The sequence below is a fragment of the Toxorhynchites rutilus genome, unplaced genomic scaffold, assembly GCF_029784135.1.
Source record: "Toxorhynchites rutilus septentrionalis strain SRP unplaced genomic scaffold, ASM2978413v1 HiC_scaffold_15, whole genome shotgun sequence".
Classification (NCBI taxonomy): domain Eukaryota; kingdom Metazoa; phylum Arthropoda; class Insecta; order Diptera; family Culicidae; genus Toxorhynchites; species Toxorhynchites rutilus.
Genome location: NW_026599707.1, coordinates 46,535 through 63,239, shown reverse-complemented (window position 1 = coordinate 63,239; position 16,705 = coordinate 46,535). Strand labels below are relative to the sequence as shown.

At 44.7% G+C, this 16,705-nt stretch overlaps 2 protein-coding genes across 2 annotated transcripts; both read right to left on the bottom strand.

Annotated features, from left to right (window-relative positions):
- Nucleotides 1-3,106: 3,106 nt before the first annotated feature.
- LOC129781569 (probable RNA helicase armi) lies at nt 3,107-5,242 on the bottom strand. Its single transcript, XM_055789233.1, has 2 exons — nt 4,428-5,242; nt 3,107-4,357 (listed from the first exon to the last, which is right to left on the bottom strand). Exon 2 carries the CDS (start codon nt 3,769-3,771, stop codon nt 3,274-3,276), a length of 498 nt encoding a protein of 165 aa, XP_055645208.1. The 5' UTR covers nt 3,772-4,357; nt 4,428-5,242; the 3' UTR covers nt 3,107-3,273.
- Nucleotides 5,243-6,743: 1,501 nt separating this feature from the next.
- On the bottom strand, nt 6,744-14,933 carry LOC129781556 (uncharacterized protein K02A2.6-like). The gene is made up of 5 exons (XM_055789219.1): nt 14,197-14,933; nt 13,874-14,136; nt 10,566-11,225; nt 10,005-10,523; nt 6,744-9,963 (listed from the first exon to the last, which is right to left on the bottom strand). Exons 1-5 carry the CDS (start codon nt 14,317-14,319, stop codon nt 6,744-6,746), a joined length of 4,785 nt encoding a protein of 1,594 aa, XP_055645194.1. The 5' UTR covers nt 14,320-14,933.
- Between the last annotated feature and the right edge of the window lie 1,772 nt (nt 14,934-16,705).

The window sequence follows — 16,705 nt, the reverse complement described above, 5'->3', positions numbered from 1 at the left end:
ATTTTCACAAATTAGCCGTTTTCATGTATATTTTTCCGATTCAACTACGTGACCATCAGCTGGCCAACGCGACCCAATTTGCTAGCATGAAAACTTAATTTCTTCAAAATAAAAACAGTCATAAAAAGCAGCTAATGGAAGCTATTTCCATAAATTACCTAATTGTTTTCCTTTTTTCCTGCTAAATATCTCCTCCGTACTTCATCGGTATAGAGGTTCCCAGCTAGACCGCCTCTCTTTCTCCGAATGGCGAAAGGTCCAGCTAGACCGCCTCTCTTTCTCCGAATGGCGCAGCAGCCCAGAAGATTTACTGGTCAACCGATTGCGATGTTCGACAGCAAGTACCCCGCCCCAGGCATCGCGTTCGAGCGCAGGGGATAAACATCGAAATCAATTCACAACCTCAGCGATTCAATCAATTTTACATCTTTCTCGATGCTGAATGGTATCCAAACGGAAAGAATTCCGCGCGTGTATGTGTGTGTGTAGCGGCTGCTTCGATGGTCACCTTCTCTTCTCCTGAAGAATCGACTTCTCTGTGCTCCCTCACAGTTTCAAACAAACTGCTCGCGTTTCAGGGCAGATCTCGATCCTTCGCCGTCCAGCATCCTCAGCAACGATGTTGTCATGTCGATGTCCTCACGAAAAATGAATGCGTCTCACCACCAGAATATCGCTTAAGTATGCTTTTTGTGCGTGATTGAATCGAGAGAAGGCGTGGTTTACGATGGCAATTTGGAAGGCAAACTAGAGGGGAATGAACTCTCTGAGCTCGGAACTTTCGGCGACTGAGCAATAATCGATTGCGGGCGCATACAATATTGGATACGGAAATATCCTACTGATGGGGAAGAATAATCTTCAGAAGCTATCCTGTTAATTGTGATTGATTGAAAAATCACTAAACCAAATGTATTTGGTCACAGTGTTACATGGATAGAAAACATTCAAATAAACTCTTTCACATGAATGTATTTTTAAATTCCCAGAGGAACTGGCAGATTATTTTCCGGATCTTTCTCGATGCTGAATGGCATCCAAACGGAAAGAATTCCGCGCGTGTATGTGTGTGTAGCGGCTGCTTCGAGATCTTCCCGGGGAACCGTTTGTGGCATCACTCTCCTCCTGATGGATTCATGTCTGACCTAAGGTGCACAAACAGGCTCTTGGTGACACCGTTCATCAGCGCTTTCATGATAAACGAAGAGCTTCACCACAACAGCGACAACATGCTCCAATCGCTGTTCAATTAGAACTGAGTGGATTTCCGAGCGGCGCTCGCTTATATACCGATTGGTGATTTCAATAGCCTGTTTTGAAAGCAATTTTAAGACTATTGAAACAAGTTTTTGGATCAAAAAGTAACATGTATAGAATGCGTAGACATTTTATCTTTCGAATGAAGTGTTTATCATGGGGGTCTCCGTAGCCACATTGGTTGCGCGTTCGCTTAGTAAGCGATCGATCGTGAGTTCAAAACTCAGGGCCCTCATTGACCATCTTTGTGTTGTTACAGAATAGCTACGTCCACGCAACAATCATCAGCGATGGAGATCGATCCACGGTCGAAATAAGATCGATTCATCCATACATCTGCTCTGCTCTGCAAGAAACATCGGGATGCTGTTCTATAAATAACTCAACAATGGATCAACGACTGTCTCCGCTGTCCAGTCTTAACTGGATAATGGAAGAACAGACAGAAAACTCTTACGCCTAAATGGCTACTGTGTAAATGTGTACCATTTGTAATGGTATAGAAAGGAATACTCTAACGCCAAATAAAAAATGGCAACTGTGTAATGTGCTAATTATAGATATGATAAATATGTGACATGTACACGATTAAAATTCGGCTCTGTTACAGCTAAAATGCTAATGAGCCTTAAATAAATAAATGGGATAAAAAAAAAGTGTTTATCATACCATTTCGTTCAGTTGTTTAGGAGCTATTAACGCTCAAAATCTCGGTCTCGGGCGTAACGCTTTCGTTTTCGAAACTTTGATTTTACACCCCGGTATAGAAATGAAAGACGTAGTCCTACGTCAAAATTGCTTATTCCTGCTAGCGTACATTAGTACGTGTTACTTTTGTCAGCAATTTTCTTTTTTATTGCTATACTATACCAAACTTTCTCTACCATATGCTGAAGCTGAAATGTCTTGCAAAACAAAAATTATTTTTTTAAATTACAGATTTGGATTGACATGAGGTGAAAGGTAAAGAAAACACTAGCACACAACAAGCGAGAATTCAGGGCCATATGTTGTGGCCCAATACAATGAAGCTATTAACGCCGCTGCAACAAGAAATCGACGCTGAAAGAGAATTACATGAAAAAGAATGTTTTGCTAAAAAAAGTGGAATTAATGTGTGACTCCTTACGGAATTCCATAGATTGCATTTGTGAAAATACATGAAAAGATTCATTTTCTAATAATTATATTTTTTGTAAAGCAAATTGTTCCATGATGTCATTTTTATTACACATCCATGCATGCATTACGCCTATTAAGCTTCATTCGTTGAGGAAATATCAGTTTCGAATATCTCGAATTACATATGAAATTTGAAATTTTGCTCGCAATGTGATAGTGATAGGGATTGTATCGAATCCTCGATTCGATTTATATAATAGGGACCATAATTCCAGATTCATGCCTTATCTCACAGGAGGCCAATCGTGACATCGTGACTGTTTCCCGATTGTGACTTTTCTTGGAGACCTGCATCTTCTTCTTGAATGGCGTTAACGTTCCCTGTGGAACTTTTGCTGTCTCAACGTATGCATTAATTAGCGTCATTTAATAATACTTAATTGAGATTTCTTAGGCCAAATAACACGCCTTGAATGTAGACAAGCTCTAGAATACGCGTGACCACAGTGCAAGTCGAAGGAAATTTCTTTGACGAAAAATCCCCCGGCCAGAACGGGAATCGAACCCGAACACCCGGCATGATAATGTGAGACGCTAACCACTCGGCCACGACCTGCACCTGCAATGCTCATTTTGTTTAGAGACAGTTCCCCCGTCGCAAGACAAATTCATAGATTTTCGGAATTGAAAAACTGTAAAGTCGTTTTTAAGATATTATTCGCTGTGCTTTAAAATTAATCTCATTTATTTTATTTGTTTCAAACATAAAAATTAAATTCAGAAATGATACATCTCATAATAATACGATACACTGCAGTTCGTTCGAGGTATTCGGATGTAGCATATACGAACCCGCGTTTATAAGTAATCAAACTCCAACCGTTACACAATAGTTCACTCCTCCTTGTGTGCGTCGCCATTCAGCGCTGGCTCCGTGGGATCAATATGCTCGGGAAGATCGCACCCACAGTACGAACCGGAATTAATCGCCCTGAACAACAGATTTCGCCAGTGTTTGTCCGCTGACAGCAGATGAGGGCTACCGAAGATCAAAAGCAGCGCCCGTGCACGGGAGATGGCCACATTCAAGCGCTTTGGGCTGGCAATGAAACCAAGTGCATGCTGCAGGTCGCTTTGCAGCAGCGATTTCGAAGTTCGCACAGTAGATATAATAATCACCATACGCTCCTGGCCTTGGAATTCCTCCACGCTTCCGATTTTTGGTTTCTGCAAATTACTTTCATCCAGAATGCGCCGAATTGTCTTGACCTGCTGTTGGTACGGTGTGATAATGCCAATGTCTTCCGGTCGAACGCCTTTCTTGTAGAGCTTCAGCAGGAAGTTCGGACATGATCCGGGGCACCCCGACGTTCGTTCGATGCTTGCTGGCATCGGGCAACTGGAAGCACCACCGGCAAGTTTCCAACACAAACAGCACCGATTAGTCCCAAACGCTGCTCAACTTTCAGTTTCACTAACGACGCTCACACTGTCGCCTTCATTCGATCCTGGTAAAGGAACAAGATCTCGAAGTTTTCTGGCTTTAAAATATCGGCCTACCGCATGCGACGATCCAAACAAGTTGAAACGTACCAGAAAATCCAGAACTGGCCACATTCACCGACCAAAGCCACACGGACAACTGTTTTCGAAAGGTGAATAAAAATTTCGCACAGGACTTGTTACTCCAACCAGACACCGCAACATCTCCAACTGTGGCTACGATCGATGTAACTTCTCTATCTCCTCCCTTTGCTGGCCGCGTTCGGGCATGATCCAGAGCCGTCTAACGGTCGTTCGGTGCCTGCTGCCATTGGGAAATTGGGTGGGGCCCAGGCAAGTACATACCCCATATCTCAATCCAATGAACGCAGAAGTTGATCCACTTAACCTTCCAGAAACTCACTTTCCGGATGATTCAGATATCAGCTCTATCTCCGAAGAACCGGCCACCAGCGATGGTTTCCGTGTTCTGCTACTACAATGGAACATTCGAAGCATATGGAATAACGTGGATGAGCTACTCATTCTAGTAAGGAATCAACTACCTGTCGTGCTCTGCCTCCAGGAATCCAACTTTGTACCAACTTTGGATCCTAGCTCGAAAACTGGTATGAGTTTTTCGTCTACTCTTCCGGATCATTCCGAAATCGTCAGGGTCTAGCTGTTCTTGTAGTCCTATGCTGTGTTCCACATTCACAGATTCATCTGGACACCAATATCCCGGCTGTGGCTGTAGAGATTCGGTCACCTATTAAATTGACAATCGTCTGCGTATACAACAACACACACAGTGCTCTGCGCATTTCGGAAGCACTGATGGGTATTTCCGAACAGATTTCTGAACGATCTATGTTTGCCGGTGATTTCAACGGCAGACATTTTTCCTGGGACAACCTTGGATTTGAATTTGCATCGAGCTTCAATATCCCTCTACCACAAGTGGCATATTGTGGAAACATTTCAATCGCCTAACAGGAAGACGAGATAATAGAATCCCTAAGATTGATCTACATGGTGTTCTTGTTGAAGATCCGTCAGCTATCGTGTTAGTACTTGGAAAGCATTTTTCCTTAAATTCGAGTTCTCGCAGCTATCCGCTGGATTTCTGGAAAGAGGAAATTTCCCAAAAAACATCCACTAGTTCGTTACTCCACCAAGTAACCCCACAATGGATGTTGATTTCAACATGGAGGATTCGCTCTGGAAAAAAGCAAAGGAAAGTCCGCCGGCCCGGATGAAATCACATATCAAATGTTGCGTCGTTTACCATTCATAACCAAAGAAGTTCTTCTACACGGGTATAACACTAGCTGGTAGCGAGGAGAATACCCAGCAGAATGGCGTGAGTTAATTATAATCCCTATATTAAAGAGTAACAGATTGTCAAGTGATATCAACTATCGACCGCCTCACTGACCTCGTGTGTGGGTAAGGTATTTGAAAGAATGATGAACCACAGAGTGATTCAACACTTGGAAAGTACAGCTCGACTCGCCAACGAACAACATGCCTTTCGCCCAGGCAGGGGAACTACAACTTATTTCAACGAGCTTAAGGAATCTATCGAAGAGATCATTGAGAGAAACGAACATATGGATATCGCTATCCTTGATATCGTAAAAACTTACGACCGAGCATGGAGGCCGCTTATTTTTTACGATTTTACGATATCGTAAAAACTTACGACCGAGCATAGAGGCCGCATTGCGCATTTCGAAACGAGTAACTCGTTTCGAGAAAATTCGAACTCAAATCGAAATGGTTTTAGTATTATGTATATTTTTCAAGTTCATATTTTCGGTGTACTAGATTTAGAGCAAAATTTGTCTCGTAAAAAAATGTAAAATTTTTGGTTTCCTAAACAAAGCTGGTCAAAGGCATGTCAAAATGGTCGAAACGAATAAAAATCACTCGTTTCGAAATGCGCAATGTCACCCCAGGTCTGTAAAACCGGCTTAGGTCACAAAGTTTTTCGGTTTGGTCGACAAAATCTCGATACTAGCACATTTAGAGTATCTGTAGGTGGAAAAACCTCTCCACCAACGATTCAAGAGAATGGAGTACCACAAGGCGGGGTCTTTTCACCCACTCTTTCCCTGTTGGCTGTCAATCCCGCTTTCGATATTCCGTTATCCCGGCGTGTCCTCAGTGGCTACGCAGATGATTTTAAAATTTCGTGTTCAAGCAAGTATACGGCAGTTGCCCGTAAGCACCGGCAACGTAACATCGAGACGTTAGACAAGTGAGCGACATCGGTTGGTTTCACAATCAATTCTTCTAAAAGCACGATGATACATATCTGCAACAAAAAACGCCATCGTTTCAACCGAATACCGAAGGTTAAATTACGAAACTCTGTGATCCAGAAGGTTAGCTCAATAAGAATTCTAGGTGCTTGGATAAATCGTCGAAGGACAGCAAAAACGCATGTTGCAAAGACACGAAACGACTTGCGACTACGGCTCAACATTATCAAAGCGATCCGATGGTGGGTTTTGTACCGCGGGACCCTGGACTTGCACTGGGACAATATCACGACAGGGTTAATGAAACGCGCACGGTACAATAAATAAAAACAAACTTTATTCACGACATGACTAAACGATACATTTCACTATGGACGATAAACAATGACTCTGTCCACAACAATAACAATGTAAACAACAACAAGTGACAACCACATTAAAAACACATATATGCGCATCTCCAGCATCGCTCAGTGACAGTCATGCTGTCGCACGCGAGCCCTGCGGTCTGAGCTGCGTCGGATGAATAACGTATCCGAGCGCGGCAAAATAGGGTTGTCCACAACATCTCCCCTCTTAATAGAGGTGGTACGGATCAAACTTTACTGGCGGTCTTCATAGTGGTGAAGAGCGCCTAGGGATGTCTACAGCTAGTTCTACTTCGACAGCGGACTCGAACTCTGTCGATGTTGGCGTTGTTGTTGTTGATGATGACGATGCTGATGACGGGACGAACGCCGAGACCTCATGACGTGGCGTAGACGTTGCAAGAGTCGGCCCGGAACCTACCATGGTTCTCTCAGCACTGGAGACAGGCTCTGGTGAAGATAGACCTGGTGATTGGCTTGGGAGATCCCAGGCATCCAGCAAAATGTCCAGCGGCAGCGAATGTTGGTTTAAGGTGGCATGTACAGTGGGTTGCTTCGGTATCGCGCCAGCAGCAAGGCGACTCCGAAGTTGGTTGATATGCGAGCGTAGCATTCGGCGATCTTCGACCCACACGTTGTACATAACGTCTCCGATCTTCTCGACGACGACACCAGGAGCCCACTTCCAACCGGTATGACCATGTAGTTTGGCGTACACGGTCTCGTTTCGGTTGAAGGACCTCGGTTGCTTGCGGTCATCGTCGGTTGGCACTGGGACACGTACCGGTGGTGGACGCAGAAGCTCGAGACACGTTCGGATTTTGCGACCAAACATGATCTCAGATGGCGACTTCTGATCCGGCAGAGCACGACTGGGCGTGCTTCGGTACGTCAGCAAGAAGACATCCAGTGCTTCTTCAATGGATCCTCTCCCCTCTCGGATTTTCTTGACGGCTCGCTTGAAGGTATCCACGAATCGTTCCGCCTGGCCATTTGATTGTGGATGAAACGGTGCTGTCGTGAGGTGCTCGATGCCATTGGAAGCGCAGAAATCGGCAAATTCGGTGCTGGTAAACTGGGTACCGTTGTCACTGACCAAGGTTACGGGCATACCCAGCCGCGCGAACAACGCACGCAAGATGCTGATGGTCGCAGCAGAGGTGATGCGGGTCGTTCGGATGATCTCGGGCCACTTAGAGAACGAATCGATAGCGAGCAGGTAGTAGTCGCCTTCGATTGGACCGGCGAAGTCGACGTGGACGCGTTGCCACGGAGCGGTCAATTTGGGCCACGGCACCGGTGGAGAGTGAGGAGGTGATCGAGCTACAGACGCACACTGCTGGCATGCCTTGACGAAGCTGACGATGTCAGCATCCAACGTAGGCCAGTACACGTAGCTCCTAGCGATGGCTTTCATTCGCTGCATGCCCGGATGGCCACGGTGCAGCTGTTCGAGGCACCGTTTCCGATGCAGCGACGGAATGACGAGTCGTTCGGCAAACAAAATACACCCATCCACCACAGAGAGCGATTCCTGCCTTGATTGGAACCGGCGAAGTTCTGACCCATCGAGTGTTGACTGGGGCCAGCCGTTCTGAACGTAGCGGTGGACTTGACGGAGCAGCGGATCTGCTTGGGTGCTTTGCGCAACGACTATGAAATTGAGAGGCAACACTTTAACCGTATTAGTTACTACTGACCTAATATCCTCTTCCAGATTGAGACTCGCGATGACGTAGTCCTCTTCAGGCTTGATGTGCTGGTCGATCAACCGGGAGAGCAGGTCTGCGTTGCCGAACTTCTCAGTGGACACGTACTCGATTTCAAAGTCGTAGAGCAGCAAGTTGAGGGCGAGGCGTTGCAGGCAGTTCGCAGTGTACACTGGAATTCCCTTCTTAGAGCCGAAGATACGAAGCAGCGGGCGATGATCGGTTTGCAAACGGAAGTGCCGTCCGAAGAGCATTTTGTGGAACTTCGTGACGGCGAAGATGATGGCCAGACCTTCGCGATCGGGCTGACTGTAGGCCTGTTCTGCCTTCGTGAGCGCCCTGGATGCATGTTGGACCACCTTGATGGTTCCATCTGGGAACCTATGGCTAATGGTAGCCCCAAGTCCAACGGATGAAGCGTCAGCAGAAACGATGATTTCCCGCTTCGGATCGTAGTGTGTGAGGAGAAGATCCGACGAGTGAATCTGCTTGAACCGGTCGAACGCTTTCTGGCACTCCGGACTCCAGCTGAACTTCGTCTCCACCTTGAGGAGATTGTCGAGCGGGTAGCGTAGCATGCGCATGTTGGGGACGAACTTGCCGTAGTAGTTGATGGCCCCCAAAAACGATCGCACACCGGATACATCGGCTGGAGGCGGCAGCTTGGTGATCGCCTCGATTTTCGCCGGATCTGGTCGCAACCCGCGACTGTCGATGATGTGCCCCAAGTATCGGATTTGCTGCTTGCGAAACAAACACTTGTCAACACGAATCGTGAATCCGAAATCTTGGATTCGCTTCAGGACACCCCGTAGATTGAGGTCGTGCTCCTCTTCAGTTTCTCCGCCGACGATGACGTCATCGAGGTAGCCAGAAGTGCCCTTCAGTCCGGCTAACATTGTGTCGATGAGCTGCTGAAATGCGCCAGGCGCGATCTTCAAACCCGGCGGCAGGCGGTTGTAGAGGTAGAGACCACGATGCGTATTGATCGTCAGCAAACTACGGTACTGCTCGTCAACTTCCACCTGTAAGAAGGCGTCGGACAAATCTATCTGGCTGAAGATCTTACACTTAGCCAGCTTGGCGAAGATGTCATCCGGAAGTGGAAGTGGATACTGCTGTGATTGGAGAGCTGCATTCAGACCCGTTGAGTAGTCTCCGCAAATCCTGATGGAGCCATTGGACTTGCGGACTACGACGATCGGAGCGGCCCACTCCGAATAATCGACCGGGGTGATGATGTCCAATTTCTCTAACCGGTCGAGCTCGCGATCAACGGTATCATACATAGCGTAAGCTACCGGACGCTTCGGACAGAAGACGGGTCGAACGTTTTCTTTCAACTCCAACTTCAATTTTGTTCTGGTGCACAAGCCGAGCTTCTCGCTGAAGACCTCTGGAAAAGACGACTTGAGTGCACCTGTCGACACTGGCGTTCCAGACACGTGGCAGCAGAAGGTGTCCATAGGGACGGCCCAAAGGTTGAAACTGTCGACCAAATCGGATCCGAGTAACAGCAGCTGCTTCTCGGTTACACGGATGAGCTCACGTCGTGTACTGCTTCCGATGGTGACGTCGCACTCGAACTCCCCATCGAGCGATAGTATGCTGCCAGATGCCGTCTTCGCCTTCACCGTTGCTGACGATAACGCAGGACTGCCAATGCTCCGCCAAATCTCCCTGCTAATGACGGTGATGTCTGAGGCGGTATCGAGTTGCAGGCGAATTTTTGTTCCAGAAAAGCCCACGGAGACATATCTGCGTCGTTGCTGCACACTGCACACATCGACTACCACCACCTTGGCGGACACTGGTTGCTTCCTGCGCCTCCTTCCAGTTTTTCGGGGTATGGCACCGGCACTGGTTTGGATTCGGTGTCACTGGAAGGATGTTTCGGTGACTCACGGTCACGCTTTTCGTACCGCTTCCCACCAAATTTTCTTATCGCTTGTACTTGGTCGTACGTGGACGGAGATTCGATCATGGCGCTGTCGTGCTTCAGGTTGTACAGCCGCTGGCACTCCTCCGAAAGTTGCTCCAACGTCACGTCATTTCTCTCTTCTATTTTCGTGAGGAGGCGGGTGCGAATCTCGACGTCGTTCTCCGATTTTAAACCACACACGTAGACCAAGCACTTGAATTGCTCCTCCGAGAGCTTACCCAGCTCAAACTCCACGCAAGCCTTGTTTACGCGGCAAGCGAATGCCACATGGTCCTCTGCAGGATTTTTCGCTATCTGCAGGCATCGGTAGCGACGGCTGATCACCGATTCTTTTGCTCCGAACAGGCTCTTGAGCTTGGCCACTGTTTCCAGGAAGCTAAAATTTTTCGGAAGTTTAGGCAGAATGTAACTCACATACCGTTCGTGCTCCGATGCACCCAGCTTTCGCAAAAGAAGACGACCTTTTGCTTCACCGTCCAATCTAGCAGCATCCTTCTCGAAGAGATCGTCGTATCTCGAGTACCAAGCCGCAAACGTCACGTTGGAGTCGGCCTCGAACCGGAATTCCTTGATGTTGCCGGCCGAAGAGTCAAGGATCTGTTCCGGATTCGGTGGTACCTGCACGTTGATTGACGATGCGATCGTACGGAGAAAGCGTTCATGCTTCTCATCACTTTGCTGCTGCTGTTGAATCAGTTGGGTCATCATCTCTCGGTGCTGCTTCTGCATCATTTGCAAAATTTGCACGAACACATCGCTACCGACCTGTGCTTGCGGTTGGTGGGGCGGGAAAGGCGCGTACTGCTGTGATTGGGCGGCAGAGACGGGAATAAACTGCTGCTGATAGTGGACCGCCGACACGGGGATAATCGGCTGGTTTTGTTGCCGTTGATTGTTTATCACACCCGTGGGGTCAACACTATTCTGCCCGTCGTCGTTGCTCGCAATCGCACTTTCACTCCACTTTCTTTTCTTACGCGCGGGGGGCGAAATGTTCAGTGTGTTTTTCCGACGGTGAAAAACAACACACTCGCGATTACTCGTCGCCACTTTTATACCGCGGGACCCTGGACTTGCACTGGGACAATATCACGACAGGGTTAATGAAACGCGCACGGTACAATAAATAAAAACAAACTTTATTCACGACATGACTAAACGATACATTTCACTATGAACGATAAACAATGACTCTGTCCACAACAATAACAATGTAAACAACAACAAGTGACAACCACATTAAAAACACATATATGCGCATCTCCAGCATCGCTCAGTGACAGTCATGCTGTCGCACGCGAGCCCTGCGGTCTGAGCTGCGTCGGATGAATAACGTATCCGAGCGCGGCAAAATAGGGTTGTCCACAACAGTGGGGATACAAGGAACCCTACTGAATATGGGGAATGCTACTATAACCTCGAAATTTATCTATGGAATCGAACTATTCAACCCTACGGACCTTCAGGGCCTACGACCAGTTTACAACTGCTTTTTACGTGTGTCATCTGGTGCAATCAGATCATCTCCTATTCTTTCTCTCTACACCGAATGTGGAGTTCGTGATTTCACCTCAGTAGTATGTCGCACTCTGGTTCACCGTGCTTGTCGCACTCTCGAGCGTTCAAACAAAACTTCATCCGGAATGTTCGAAGAAGCAGGGAGACGTTTTTTCAGAACTAATCTCCGAACAGCTTCCTTCCCCTATCAAGGTCCTTAGAATTCTATCCAGACCATGGAATGTTTCCCCGGTGCGAGTAGATTGAACTATCAACAGTCTTTACAAAACGGGTCAGGCAAAAGAAATCGCTCGCATGAGCTACTTGGAACTTACAGTAGCCACAAACTGATGTTCACTGACAGTTCAGCAGCAGATTATCGTATTGGATTTGAAGTCGCGGGAGTCGAACACCCTCTTTGTCGTCACACACAGCACAGCACAGGCAGCGGCCTTATCATGCAGAATTAGCAGAGCAGATGGTCCTACGGCAATTTTTTCGTCTTCAGCCAGTGCACTTCTTGCAAGTGGCAAACAGCAAACACCCGTTCATTCAAGCAACGGTAACTCACGCTATGAATAAGGCGATCACACTTGTTTGGGTTCCCAGTTATGTCGGCATTAATGGAAATGAACACGCAGACTGACTGGCTAACGTTGGGAGATATACATGGATCTGAGACACCAGCATTCCTTCCGAAGATATCTTCAGAAATGTTGATTATCAGCTAGAGCATCATCAGCAGATCATCTGGAACCAGACAAATACAAAACTTCGGGAAGTAAAACACTATCAAACGCTGGAAGAACCGACCCGACAGAGTGGAACAACGAGTTCTTACTCGTTGTAGAATAGGACACACAAAATTAACGCATTGGTACTTGTTCGATCAAACTGAATAGTCAGTTGGTATCACCTTCGGAGTTCAGCTGACTATTAAACACATGCTGGCCGAATGTAGAGCCTACGAAGAACAACGACAACAATTTCGTCAATCTCATTCTCTGCACGACATTCTATCTCAAGAACCGATAATGAAACAAAACTTATAAAATTTTTGAAGACCACTGGGTTACTTAATCAGCTTTAGATGTTATAGCGTGGCAAAAGCCTTAAGCCTCTTAAAATCTAATGAATAAAGTCAACGGAACACGAAACTTAATTCCGGAAACGTGAAATCCAATTTATGTGGATGTCACTGCTTCAGCCATCATTTCCGGAGATGGTTAATCAAACCTTCTTTGGAGGAACTTAAACTATTTTCTCGATTGGTCCATGACTGCGCAGTTTGCGCCCAATCTAAACACATCCCAGTATCCATTATTCGTCGAAGGCCACCTAAACCTGAACCATGGTGGAATGAGCAGAGTGCCAAGCTTTATGTTGAAAAATCGAATGCACTTAAAGCTTTTCTGAAATATTGAGTCATCGTCAATTTTAAAACTTTCCTAAAACTTGAGACTAAGTTTGAAGACTTTATAAAAGGGTGTTCGATTGTACTAGTGCAGAAAATTGTAACAAATCGGCTCTAGAGTATAAATTAAATTAGTTTATTACAAATTAATTAATTTATTCATTCTACAACAAAAGATGTTAAAAAATATTAAATCTAAATCGTGACTTGGTCATCTCTTGTTTTTTTTTTAAACGGGAATTGCCTTGGTTTGATCTGACCTATGAAAAATGGAAAAAATTACTACAAATTTGTTTTTTTTATTCTGGAAAAAGAACTCACGTCATATCTTGTGTCATCTACTCATAGCTAGCTCATTTCTCAGTGTTGTAGTCAAGAAGAGTCCCCTCGAAAGCTCATATGTATTTGATGCAATGTAAGAATGAATAAATATTAATAAAATCTTCATCGGAAAACAAAAGAAGAACAATCAAATAATTGAAAAATCAGTAGTGTATTGATAAAAGAAGCTGAAATAAGAAAAAAAAACAACTATGAAACTCAGCAACACAAAGTAACATAATAAAATCCAACAGAATACGGAATACAACAACGGTATAAATAAGGTAAATCTAAATACTAATAAAAACATCCAAATACTAAAGGAAAAAATATATCATCAAAATATATCAAACAAAACACAACTTAAAATAATAACAAAAATTGAAGATAACACACAAAAACACTCCCAATTATGTTTATGATAGAAGATTTAAACAAAGAGCGACTGCGCCACTTCTCCTGCAACAACCAGCAGCATTTTCAAACAACAATACTTAAATAGTCTTACCCCTTTTGCTGCTGTTTTTAGCCGTTGATTCTCCTGCCGCCATCTGGAGTTTTCCACTCTCATTTTTTGAAGCTCCCATTCAGCCTTCAGCTTCCGAAAATATACCTCGTCGATCTCGGAAATGTTTATCGGCTCCCAGTCGTACGGGTCGTCTCCAGTATCCTCTATGTCTTCATAGAACAACGGCGGAAAATTTTCGTCCTCAATCAAGCTCTCTTCAGGATCTATCTCGTTCGCGGTTGGAATAGTCTGTAAGAAAATAAGATTTCATTTTAACACTGCTACACACTCTTACACGATTTTACTCACCTTGCTTGGAAAACGAACTTTCCCTCCCGATTCCGCTTTACCTCCAATTGCTTGGGTGGCCCGATAGCCTCTCGGAACCCTCAAGCCGGTCGGAATTCGGGATGTAACGCTCGTTCGGTCCATCTTGGTGCTGAGTGAAATTTCTTCTTGCTTCTCTCTTGCAATTTCAAACAGCAGTGACAAGTATTGTTGTGTGCACCTACCAAGTAGACTGCTTGGATCGAAATCAGAGTGGGAGAATGGAAACCGGCCTACTTTTGTACCATTTTCATTTTGACATATGCAAATTGCAATGTATTATATGATTTGTTGAGATTTCTATGAAGATCGAATATCTACTAGTGATTAAATTTGGAAAATTATTCGATGTTATGCTGGAATAATATTGAAATATCAGTAAATTACGTCGCGTGTAGACTTGTTATTAAACGCTTCGTATATTTGTGTACTTAACAAGCGATTCCAGTTGCGCGGTTGATTTGGGTGAAAAAATATTCTGAATATAAAAGATAGTGATTAAGTACTGTGGATAATGCGAAAATTAGATTCAGAATTAATATTCAATTTTCGTCCGGTTCATCCTGGAGCACTGCTGGATAGACAATATGTTTTTCAAATTCAAATAGACTAAGAAGCATCTGTTGGGATCATTGGGATGTGACAACAGGAAATGATGCGAGACAGATTACATACGACAAAAAACGTGCGAAAAAGATCGTGAGGCAGCTGGAACCGTTGCCCAACGAGGACTAATGCCCAGGAAGGTTCTCATGTGTATTCAAGTGGAACTGGAAAAGTATGACTTATTAAGGGTTGCCACACATAAAATTTGAATCATTGCTGTCAATCGCTGGAACCCAGTTATTGATTAAAAACTAGAAGTGGGTTATAACTTTGATATAACCGCAAGGTGGACGTAGGACTAATGTTGACTTGGCAATCAATAAGTAACAAGCATATAAATCTTAGACTTTTCATCTTTCGAATAAAGTGATTATCATACAACTTCGTTTAGACGGAAAAGAATTATTAACGTTCAAATGGGGAATCGATTCTTCCTCGAAAATACTCGGCGCAAATAGTACCCACTCCCCAAGCCCCGACAATTGGAATCATCGTTGATCCGGAGCAGGATTATCAATGCTTGAGAACGAATGGATTCCTCCTCGGAATTACACAGCGAAAATAAGACCCCCTTCCCAACAACTCCAACTTCCCAATAACGACGATCGATTGCAGCATCCGTAAACAAATAATTTTATAACGCTGCTTTTATAAATGTGATTTCTTAGATATGTAATTAAATATCCACATCGATCATATTCACTACACATAATATCCACATCGATCATATTCACTACACCGTATCATACCATATTAATTCCATAGTCAATCCGAGTACAAAAGTACCCGCTGCTCAAATCTATTTTGCAATGCCGATTTCCCCAGGCTTCATGATTTTGAAGTCTGTGTGAGGGAAACATTTCAATTTGCAGAAACGCAAACGAGTACAAAATTACCCTCTGCCTGCATCTAATTTGCTATGCCGATTTCCCCTGGCTCCATGGTTTCGAGGTCTGTGTCAGAGAAACATCCATCCATTCCAGCGATCGTACCTCAATCGTTGCGCAATTATAACTGAGTGGATTTCCGAGCGACACTCGCTTATATACCGATTGGTGTGATTTCAATAGCCTGTTTTGAAAACAATTTTAGGGCTATTGAAACAAATTTTTGAATCAAAATGTAACAAGCATAAAACGCGTAGACATTTTATCTTTCGAATGAAGTGTTTATCATACCATTTCGTTCAGTTGTTTAGGAGCTATTAGCGCTCAAAATCTCGTTCTCCGGCGTAACGCTTTCGTTTTCGAAAGATTGAACTTACACCCCAGTATAGAAATGAAAGACGTAGTCCTACGTCAAAACGGCCAATATTCACCGACAGGACAGAACGGAACACAAAAAATGCATTCCCAGACAATCTTTGAGAGCGTTTAAGAGAGCAACCATGGATAACGGCTATTACTACAGGATAACTTCGATATAACGTACATTTTACTTTCAAAATTGTGCGTTGTATCGAATTGTACGCTATATCGAAGCATAATAAAGAACTCAGAAACGTAGCTTATATTACTTTGTTGTGTTGCTATTGGAGTAAGGTTAATGAATAGATTCAACTAGAAGATGAAGGCAACCTTTCTCATGATGTTTCCCTTCGTACTGTTGATGCCGAGATTGCCAACTTCGTCCAGACGCTTCCGCTTCAGTAGAAGTCGGCTCGGGTGCATTTAATGCGCAAACTGTTCGTATCGTATATCGATCCTTATCTGCAAACATGCGTGCGTCGTGTCGAGAAGCAAAGCGATCAGAATAAATCGCTCAACGGCGCCACAACACGACTTGTATTCGAGGATCACAACTGAATGAGCGATAGAAATAGATGTTCCATTGTAAGGGCCAAAACGGGTAAACTGATATAGGGGGAAAGCCGGACTCTCATTTC